Source organism: Pteropus vampyrus, unplaced genomic scaffold, assembly GCF_000151845.1.
Source record: "Pteropus vampyrus isolate Shadow unplaced genomic scaffold, Pvam_2.0 Scaffold24, whole genome shotgun sequence".
NCBI lineage: Eukaryota > Metazoa > Chordata > Mammalia > Chiroptera > Pteropodidae > Pteropus > Pteropus vampyrus.
The window spans coordinates 802979-814637 of NW_011888805.1; the positions used below are offsets into that span (position 1 = coordinate 802979).

The window sequence follows — 11659 nt, forward strand, 5'->3', positions numbered from 1 at the left end:
GAAGGGAAGACATCAAACCTGAGAATTGAAGCTGCTCTGGGGGGTCCATGGAACTGCAGATGATATTGCAGAAGTATTCCCCGCCTTAGCCCTAGGTAATTAATTTTCCTGGATAAAAGCTTATTCAAATGAACATATAATGAATTAATAAAGTTCAGCCTGCTCCAATATAAAGATAGGAAAATTAAAGTGTGGATGTGTGGGAGGGGGAACAGAATTAAAGAAAAAAATTTAATAAGGCTTTTCAGCCCAGCTTCAATCTTCTCTCACACCAAGACTTGTTTTCCTTTTTTCTAATTTTTAGATTGAGCAAGCATACTTTAGTGAACTCGAGTTATACAGAAAAACATAAGAAATAGGGTAAAAATCTGAAATCTCATCATCTGGAAAAAAAACAAAACAAAACACGATTATTCTTCCAGGTTTTTCTCCATACACAAACGCACACAGTTTTATAAGTGCACTCGCACTATGCTTGCCGTTCATGCCTGTTTTTGTACTCAAGAATAAGAATATCTCTCTATTTCATTCTAGAGATCCACATTTTCATTCCTAGTAGGGCTCTAATCTTAAACACTGTAGTCTGTGCACACACAAAATGCTCGTCGAAAGTGGTTGATGAAAGAAAATATTGACATCTGTTTTTAAATAATAACTTAGCTCAAAAACTGCGGTGAGCCATGAGGTTAAAGGGGATTTTAAAAACAAGTGAAAATCAGAGGCATTTGGTTCTTTTTTATGAAAACACTGGAGAGAATGAAGACCTGGGCTCTGACTGTGCTGTGTGGCACACACCCCATTCTCCCAGAGGCTCTTACTTGTGGAATGTGAAACTTGTGGAACTGAACTTTTAATAAAATGAGAACTTGCTTGTAAACCTCAGTATATTTTCAGGGTTTAAAACTCTTTATCTAGATTACAGTTCTTTTGGTCTTGGCATCAAAAAAGTTATTTCTGAGTGCTCAACAAAGAGGAAAACCGTGAGTCTGGACTCAGTCTTGCTTTCCCCTGCCAGGCGGGGGGTTCACTCCAGAGGCCACACGTGTGTGAGTCCTTATCCTCTGCATGCCACCGTATTCCTGGATACGCCAGTGGTCTCTAGACCTAAAGAACCAAGGTCCCACCTCAGAGGATACTCACAAGGGACCTTTATCTGGAAGCCTGACCTCTTCCTTTCTGGGATTCTTTTCCACCCCGACAGAAGTAAGAAGCATGGATAATAAGATGTTATACCAATATTATTTTAACCCATTTTTATATTCTTCTTATTTTGGCTACTGCTTAGAAAGTCAAGTGTGTTTTTGCTCCTCCACTCCCAGATAATGAAAATACAGTTATAGTGAAAGAATCTGTATTATATAAACTTCTGCTTTGTTCGAAGTGACTGAATTCACAATTTTCAAACTTGGCACAGAGTTTATAAAACTAGACTGACTCCGAAAGTGGTCTCAAATGATCCGATAATGGCTTGATCTTTTTTGTGTATCAGAGGGAGCCGTAGCTGGAGGTGGGAGAGGAAGGAGGCGGGAAGACCAGACTGCAGGAGTGGAAGGATGCGCTGCCAGAGACAGACCTACAGGAGCACGGGGAGCGAGCCCAACAAACATGGAATCCAGGTCAGACCGAGGATGCCAGCAAACAGACAGGCAGGATGGCCAACCCAACAAGAGCAGGGTGGCTCCATGCTGTGCACCAAGGATTGAGTTCGAGAAGGAAAGTTTTAGATAAAGCGGGCCTGGGTCTTCTGACCAGGCGAAACCCTATTTATCGGACCTGGAACCTGACATGTCATTGAGGGGTGCAGCTGGTGGATCTCCCAGATGGAGCCACCTAACCCCTCTCCCTGCAGAATGGGGGGCTGAGGGGATGGCTCGCTTGGCCCCGCTTGGGGGAGAAGTCCAGTTAGTGGCAGTGGAGGACCCAGCGGGCCATCTGCACCATTCTTCTTCCCCACCCACGCTCACGTTCCCTCCTAGGCAGGTCATCGACCAAAGGAAATATGTTTTCACTAAAAAAAAAAAAGTTACGATGGGAGATATATTAATAAATTATCTGTATATAATAAGCCACATTACTCTCTCTAGGCTACTAGCAATAAAAAAACAAACAACACAGAAAATATCCAGATGTCCAGGGAAATGGTTTTCTCTATATGAGTGGCCTTTAGAGCTGTGGTCCTCAAGCGTGGTTCCCAGACCAGCAGCACCAACATCACTTGGGAGCTTGTTAGAAATGCAAATTCTCAGGTCCCACCACAGACCTACAGAATCAGAAACTCAGGAGTCTCAGCCTGGCAATCTGTGTTAATACAGGCCTCCAGGAAACGATGGTGTGAGCTAAAGTTTGAGAACACTGGCCTAGTGGAAAGAACCTGGGATGGGAGCTAGGACACCTAATTCAGATTCCAGCTCCAGACTGCACAGTCCAACTCAGTGGAACTGAATGAATGAATAGCCGTGTGCTATTGCAAAGATGTGAGGATACCGAGATAAGCTAGGGGTGGTTCTTATCTTCAGATGGTGTCAAATCCTCTGCATTCTTTTCCCTTCAGGGTAGGGGCCACTTTGTTGTTGTTGTTCTTGTTTCGTCTCATATTTGTATTCCTAGTGCCGGCAGTATCACGGGACCAAGTGGCAGGGCCATCCACGACTGTACTAAGTGCTACTGTACCACCCACCACTGATCTCAATGTTAATCCAGTCTGGTTAACACTGCTACCATTTATTTCATGCAAATGCTGAGTGCTTGTCATATATCAGCTCATTCAATCCTTACAGATGTCCTGTAGTGTGGGTAGTATTTTTAATCCCCTTTTGCACATTAAAACACTAAAGCTTGAAATAGTAAGTAATTCGTCCAATGCCATACACTGAAAGTGGCAGAGCCATTGATGGACCCAGAATTATCTGATTCCAAAACTCATGATCTTAAATGGGACAGATTCTTTAAATCTCAAACTCAAAAGCCGACTTTAAAGTAAATTCCCAGCCTCTAAGGTTAGTGGCTGATTGTCTCCTCACCATGTACTTAGAATGGTACTTGGTAGACATCACCTTAAGTGGTCAAAGACCAACTTTTTCTCATTTTTTTGGTAGATTGACATTTGGTTTTCTTTGAGCTCAAGAAAGTAGATAGTGGTAGGCGAACTATACTAATACTTCACTGGACTGTTCTGACCCTGAAAAGTCAGGCCAAATCTGCATAGAAAAAACGAAAGTGGGCACACAGGCCAGGCCAGGGCAGCCTTGACAGGGCTGGCAGAGAAGGCTGGTTCAAAGGGGCTGAACCTTGGGTGGAGTGTCCCAATGAAGACAGGACAAAGAGAAGAGGGCAGAGGTGATTCTAGCCCCGAGGCTCCAAGGCCTGGGAGGCCAGGCTGTGGGCATCACATCAGGGGCCAGCAGGGGCCGTGGCAGATGAGGCAGCAAACAGGAGAAGCGGCCAAAGGCCTGAAGTCAGGTGAAGGTTCCAGTGCCTGTGACAGCTACAGTTACTGATGAAATAATGACTCTTCTCCCTCAGCATTGTGGCTATCTTCATATGCTGCCTTTTCCTCCTCACTATAAGTCGAAGATGAATGTGACATCTGCCACCCACTATTCTCTCGTGAACAATTTAGGGCCAGGAGGGATCTAGCTGGGGTTGTTGAAAGCTGTAGGTACTGAGAAAAAGAAAAGGGAATTTATACACAAGGGAAGGCCTTACCTTACTGGGAGGTGGCCCATGGTCATCCAAGTAAGTAGAATTTCCTAGGGTGCAAAAAAAGAAGGAAAGAATTGATGAATCAGTAGTTTTAAACCCAAATGAATTGAGTACAAAGTCATTAAAAATAAGCATTCTGGATATATTTTCATTGACACAGTTGTAGCAAAGAAAAATGGGTAATGAAACATCAGTTTGGAGGGATTCTGTTGGTATGATCATGCTTGATTAATAGTTTCAGCAGTTACAAACATTCTGCACACACAGGTGTGTGTGCACACAGACGTATACACACACAACCCGCATCGTTGTTCCTCACCCAACATCTGCTGAGTATGCTTTAGACCAGCAGTTCTCAGACTCTAGTGTGCACCAGAATTATCTGGAGAGCTTGCTAAAACACAGACTTCCCGGCCTGCTCCCAGAGCTCTTGATTTCGTAGCTCTGAGAATCTGCGTTTCTAACAAGCCCCCACGTGACGCTGATGTGGCAGGTCCTGGAACCACACACTGTGAGAACCACTGCATCGTTTCTCCACTTTGTCTGAATTGTTCACTTCCCCTCACCCTTTCAGTCTAGCTTGCTTCCGAAGCTCGATTTGTCTATCCTATAATATACACTTTTTGGCTTGTGTGTTTTCAGAGTGAATCGTTATTATTTCCTGATGAATAAAGACTCAGAGGGGTTTGGGAAGGAACTGAAGGTTATTGAGTTCCTTTTATGTAGCAAGTACTCTGCTAAGTGCTTGACAGGTATGCCTTCATTTAATTTAAATATTAAAAGTGGGTTATAATTATCTGCACGCGTGGAGGAGAGAACAGAGAGCTGGAGAAAGCCAGCAGTTTGCTCATGGTCACACAGCTGTTGAACTGTGGAGAGGAGAGACTGTTTTTTTCCAGAGGATGCTCGGGCATCGGCTCATCTGAAAAGCCTCCGAGGGTGTTGCCATCTCCAGCAACCTAGACACCGCCAGTGTGCACCTGGCAACATGTTTGATCACGTGGGGGAGCAATGATGTGGTTAGTGTAATTGGAGGCTCTTCTCCAAGGGGGTAACACGTGTCAGTCCAGGAGAAATCATCTTCACGAAAAGTAGAGATGAACAGATTTTCTAACAGAACAAACGATGGAAAATGTGGGAAATGCAAGGATACTTAGAACAGTAGCTTAGGGAATAAGGTAATGTCCTCATTGGAGTAGACGAATGGTGATTTTTCAGGAAAGAGCAAAAGTGACTTAAGAAATTGGAATAAAAAGAGGAAGCATAGCTTAAGCCAGGGACAGTTGAAGTGAGGAATCTCATCCAAACATAACAAATAAGTGGGTTTGGCTTCTAGGCTGTTTTCCGTACTGAGGCATCAGTCATCCCTTTTTCTTGGTAGGCTTCTGATTTACCACTCACTTGATGTCAACAACGACTGTACTCTAATTGGCTAGTTGTACGTGGGAAACAGACAACAGGGTCTGATTTTCATGTACGAGACACTCAAACGCAAATGCCTGACATGCTCGTGATGGCGTTGTTTTCAGGAACCTTTGAAATGTGAATAGGAATACCAATTTGTTACATCTTAATGATACCGCTGCACTCCACTGGGAATGTACATAAATAGGAAGTGAGATCTATATTGGGCTTAATAAAGAGGAGGTACGTAAAAGAATTCAGAAAAATGGTCTAAGAAATATTGAGAATTATTCCTCCATAATGCAGTGGGTCGAGCTACAGAGGATTCCTGTCTGCTCATCGTGTGAGTGTGTCTCTCCGAGGAGGGATGTGAGAAATTCCGACACACTCTGGCATGTTCTCCAGGTGTCAATCTCAGGGATCAAAGAGTGCTCAAAAACTAAATGTTTCTATAATACTAAAAGTTTCCGTAAGAACCAAAGTTCCTAAAAACTCCTGAAAAGGATGGAAATGTCTGACTGCTACTTTAAACTCCAGGCGCGGGTACCCACTGACTCCTTAGCACCTCATCTTGGTTGTCTACAGGCATCTCACACTTGGCCAGGCCAAACAGAACCCCTTTTTGTTCTGATTACCCGCCCCCCTCAAATGCCACTTCCCCTGTTGTACTATTAGGTTACACAATACATCCCTTCCCCTCAGGCAGCAAAGCCTGAGTCATCCTTGATTCATCTCCCTCCCTTACCCATCTCACCAACCCAGTCGCAAGCCTTTACAATATTGCTCTAATCTGACTGCTTCTCAGCAGCCCCTCTGGGTTGTCCAGGAGCGCTCTTCTGTCTGTCTTCGTTGATCACTAATTTTCTACTCTACTCATACAGTGATCACAGGGATCTTTCAACCTCATCAGTCTAACCATGTCAGCCCTTTGCATAAAATCTATTTCTTTAAGAATGAAATAGTCGACTCTTGACCGTGATCTATAACCCTCCACAAGCCAGGCCCCGCCTCCTGCCACACCTGCCACAACAGCTTCTCTCTGCTCTGGAACACACCAACCTCTTGTCAGCCAGGGACCTTTTGAACTACTTCTTTTCACTGCCAGAAAAAGCTCTTCCCACCCGCTTCACTCAGGCTCAACTCGAATGTCCTTTCTTTTTCTCTCCCTCCCTCTCTACAGAAGACTTCACTTTTCTCTCCACAAAGAAAGGAATGGGGCTGCCCGGTGTTGACACTTGTATCACAGACCCCGTTGTTATCTGCACCAGCAAACCCCCGAGCTTCCATCCATAGTTATGTGCCTGCAGTTTCTTAGAAGAGAGAGGCTCTAAATGCCTTGTGTTTAGAACAGAGGCACAGAAAGGGAAAAGAAAAGCTACCTGAATTTCTTTAGTTGAAGACAAGTTTTTATTCTCCTAGGGTATAACTGTATTATTACACGGTATTCAGATAGAGCTTTTCATCCTAAGATCGAATGCTTTCCTAGTGCAAAGTAAACAAAACTGTCAGAATTTTCAGACCTGAAGTTGATAACTTTTTGGCTGTGGAGATCAAAGGATGAAAGCTGTTATCACAAGAGCTTTCCTGAACATCAAGGAAGCATCCTGCTGCTCTGTCTTATAGAGGATTCTCCTGAGGGTGTCGAGTTTGGGGGAAGGAAGATAAGACTCAAGCCTTCCTCACCTTCGAGCTTGGAGAGCTGAAGATGTAAATCTGAGAAGGAAAGGTGGCGGAGGGCTGATGAGGGGTCTGGAGCCAGGACAGAAGTCAAGTGCTCACCTGCTACCCACCCCCACTGTCTTGTGAACATCCGCTTCTGATACTCGAGTCTCGGATCCCAAGTCCCAGCGCCCCATGAGGCAGCACCTCTTATTTTGAGAGGTCTAGAGAGGCGCATCATTTCATTTCTTTCCAGAAAGTAACCCACACCTTTAGAACTGACTCTAGCCTCCTTTTCTTGTCTCAAGTCCTTCCCTCGAGAAGATTACAGTATCTTGTCAAGTCAGAAAAAAGGGAAGCGTACCTCCACATGTTTCTCCCGCCATCAGACAAACTTTCAGGAGAGCCTGTCTCCAAACTGCTGAGTCGCCAGCTTGGGCTGGCATCGAGCTAAACCTCTCGCAGAAGTCAAGCTTGTTCAGGCTGCTCAGATAGGCAGAGGAGACGGGTGGCCACTGATTTTGAGCAATGCTCCAGCCCTTCTAATTCTATATGGCTGGTCCCTATCCTGATGGTGGTGGTGGTTACATGGCTCCGTACATAAGTTAAACTGTATAGAGCTATACACCAAACGCACCAACCACAAAACACCCACGCTTTAATGGTTTTGAAGATGCCCTGACTGGAAGGCAAATGATCTCAGACTTTGCAACCCGCTAAATTACAGTACATTCTAAACCTCACTCTATCCACCCAGCCCTTCGTGATGGAGACCTCCCAGGGAGGCTGTGAGTAGAACGTGAGAGATCATGTGTGAATGTGCACAGGTGTTGAGTCCAAGCACATGGGAGGCAGTTTGTGCACTTCCTAGAGGGTATGTGTTATATGTATTATCAGAGCTTTTGCCAAACAGTGCATTATCAACGTCCACCTACTTTAGCCGTCATATAAACTATGTGCAGCAAAGATGCATTTCAGGAAACTCATCTGAAATCTGATGCTAGGAATGAGGAGGCCAGGATTTGTGACCCAGAATCTGAATATTCCTGACTGATTACTACGTTATACTCGTGTCTCAGGTGGCAGAACCAAGGCATGCTAACCACACAAAAAAAGTCTTCTGTGACAAGAGCAATAAGAAACCAGATGTACTGTCCACCTTTTATAATACAGAATATCCCCACGAAGTATCAATCGCTCTGAATAAACTGCTTTACCTCCTCAAAGTGTCCCATATACCCATCTGTAAAAATGAAATAAACTCACAGGTTATTGTAAGGAGTTCAGGAGGATAATTTCATTCCACGCAAAATACTCAGAACCATACCTGCACATAATGAGCACCTAGCAAGTTCACGAGCGGTACTTACTACTTGTACTGTGAGTAGTATCAGGAGCAGTGTCTCCTTCCTGGCCCCCCACCCAACGGCACATCCCACTGCCTGCAATAATTTTAAGAAAGGCTGATGCAGGATTCAGGGCCTCACCTTAGCTATCTTGATTTATTTATTCTGGGACAAGTCATGTGACATTTGGTATTTTCTAAAAGTTCTTCGGGTAATTCTAACGTCTAGCCAGGGTTGAGAATCACTAAGGTACAAAACACAAATTAATGTACTTCATAATTCAGGCCAAATCTCATTTTCTTGAAGTAAATTGGAGCAGATCTCATTCAAGCTGATCCTAATCATGGGTCACCTCCATCGTTTTGGCTGAGAGACTGCACAAGTCTCACGTCACAGGAGAAGCTGAAGGAGCGCTGATGATCACAGGACTTCTAACCACAGAGGAGGCCGGCCAGGCCGTTCTGGTTAGCACCTGCTCCAGGGGATCTAAAAAAATGAAAAGGGCCAAGGCTGGCTCACAGGCTGCCTGAGAGCGGGCTGGCACAGGCACCTCTGGGCAGAGAGCTCACCCTTCACACCACCTGGACTGCCCGAACCTTTCTGGAACTCCACAAATCTTCTCAAAAGTAATTTCCAGAGGTTATAGTTTCAGAATGTATTCGTATTCTGTTGCACCTCTTGTTCCGAGGTCAAAAGAGAAAGTAAAAGCACAATCCTTCATCCGCTCGGAGTTTCCCCAGACCCCACTCAACTTAAACACCCAAAGGATAGTCTGTCAGTCCTGGAGACACGCATATTTGATCCCTACAGACACGTTAAGGGCCCACAAGGATCTCAAAGGAAGATGTCTCCAGAAACTCTGAAGCGAAGACACTTCCTGGTCGTGGATTGGTGAGGTACCCCTTTTTCCCGGCTGTAGGCCTGGAGTGGAGAGGATGGGGTGGGGCCTGGTCAGCGTACAGGAGCCTGCTGCTATGCCCATGTGAATCCAGTAGAAACCAACCATCTGGATAAAGAAACTGCTAGACACAATGATGTGAAGCAGGGCTACTGGAGAGAGGTGTCAAGGTGCCATACATGTGAAATAGAAACGGTGTCTCTTCTGCAAGAGGGAGAGTGGAAAGGAGCCCCAGGGGAATCATTTCTTGGATTCTGGAAGATTCCACTAACAGGAGTGAGTGACTGACACTGCCCAGGGCTGATATTGGGAATACTGCAGGCTGCAGAACAAAAGACCTGCATTCAAATTTCCGTCCTACCCCTCACTAGTTGAGTGACCTGGGAAATATCGCTTAATTTCCCTGAGAGTTAATGTCCCCACTTGCAACACAAGGACATTAGTAATAGCACCCAAGTGATAAGATGGTTATGAAACTGAAACAAGACAAATATAAAGTGCTGGCACATCGTAAGGGTTCAAGGAATAGTAGCTACTTTCTTATTTTATGTTACCCAATTTTATCATTTATATTTAATTTTAAAACTTTATTTATTATTGAGGAAATCAAAGAGAATTCTGAGACCAGACCTTTATCATATTAAGGATGAATATTAATATAAAATAATTATTTGATACTTTTTATTACTTTCTGATATTGGCTTGATATGTCTTCAAAAATATACACAAAAAAAAATCCAATTGTTTGCAATACCTTTAGCAATGGGCAAACAAACTTACAGAATCTTCAGGGGATATAATTTATTCTTGGCTTTTAAGTCTTGCATTAGCAGATCTATTTTTGTCTGAATTGATCCCTGAAGAATCAAAATGTTTTAATTCTAATTCCTCTTATAGAAACCATAATATGCATTAGTGTCAATGTCAAAAAAAGCCACCTCTACACGGCGTCAGTTTTGATCAAACATCAGCAATTCTTTTCAGAGTCTTTCTTCCATGGATTGTTTTAAAAATCATAATCCTAAGTAATTGAAATCCTTTTCTTTTTTATTCAGAAGCAGACATTTCACATGGGATTCTGGTTACCGACCATGCTATCATATGGCTGCATCTCCCCGCTGGAGTCTGGGCCTCCGATAAGACAGTTAATGAAGGCAACAATGAAACCCCAGGTTGGTCTTTGCCAAAAAATTATGCTAATGCCACCTTTTGCACCGTCAACCATGGTTTCCATGTCTCTGAGAGGCAGCTGTCAGCACGCACCAGCCACGGTTAACAATGAGGAGTGTGTGTGCCTAGTAAACATCTCCAATAGCTCCAGTTCTTATAATTAAGGCAGCCCCAAAGGCACTGTAATAGAGGAAGATTTGCTTGCACAGCTTTATTTAAGCTTTAATCCAATAATTTCCCACTGAATTCAAACGAATCGTTTTATTAACTATCAATACTTAAATGTATTTACAAAAAATACCTTTAAAAAAAATCAAAAAATCTTAAATGTTCACCCAACCAGTTAGTAAAGGTAAAAATATCCTAAAAATACTTTCTTGGTCTTAAGTGATAAAAATGATCATACCAGACCCTAAAAAAAAAAAAATTAAACTGTTGTCAAAAAAATTAACAAATTAAACTGTTATCAATTATTTTGAGAGTGGCTTCCATTTCTAATAAATTTTAAGAGCAAATTAATGCTCCTCTGTTCTTTGTTTTTCTGGTTCAAAAATCCTGTCTTGTTTTATAAAACATCTGTTTTTTTTTCATTAAATGTGAATATACATTTTAGGATGTCAAGGGTACATTTGTAGAAGGAAATTACTTTTGGAATCAAATGATCATTGCACTACTGCTATAATAAAACCAAAATATAAATATGAATTACTGTCAAATTAGCTCAGGAATTCATTGTAATCATACTATATGATCTTATGCAGATAGGAATGAAGTATCAAAGAGAGATGGAATCACTTTAGTATCTGTTTCACTCCAGTGGATTTTCATCCCAAAGTAATTACTATAGTCAACTGATCCCACCTGTGTAACTACAATACCTCCATTAATAGAGCAGCCCCGGCCCTGCACACCGCAAGGCTCTAACCAGCAGCCAGAAGAGGTAAGTTCTCTTCTTCTATCCGGATCTAGTTAGTCACCATGCAGCCACCATGAGAACCGATACTTTTAATCGCATGCCTACTGCACAAAGCACCCTTAATAAGTGTTGTGGAAAACAGGCAGGATGAAGATGATTAAGAAACTACCCTGGGAGAAGCAAAGCAAAGCCAAAAAATCAGCATCTGCCTTATCATCATCACGGTTAGCATCATGCTGATCTAAGCTCTAGTGCTGAGCACCCTATAGACCTCACCCCATTGAGTTCCCATGACAACCTCTGAGGTAGGAACTACCGTGATCACCACTTACGTGCCGTAAAAATATCATTTGCTAAGTATTCCATGACTGGAAAAGTTTCAACACACTGCTCCACTTAACAAACACATAAGGCAGCAGTCGAATGGAAGGTTATCTTTGGAGAAAGGCTTCAGTCCAACCAAACTGTCATTGCTCTAAATCTGGAATTTCTCGTTGGCTTTGTTATTAGAGCCAGTATGGGTCACATCCAGTCTCCCTCTCTCTCTCTCTCTCTCTCTCTCTC

At 43.2% G+C, this 11659-nt stretch overlaps 1 protein-coding gene across 1 annotated transcript in view; it reads right to left on the reverse strand.

Moving 5' to 3' along the window:
* The window catches only part of UST (uronyl 2-sulfotransferase), a 280803-nt gene that overhangs the window by 165310 nt on the left and 103834 nt on the right, over window positions 1-11659 (reverse strand). The window contains exon 2 of the mRNA XM_023528326.1: window positions 3706-3749. Within this exon, the coding sequence (XP_023384094.1) occupies window positions 3706-3749 (44 nt within the window). The remainder of the gene's footprint in view (window positions 1-3705; window positions 3750-11659) is intronic.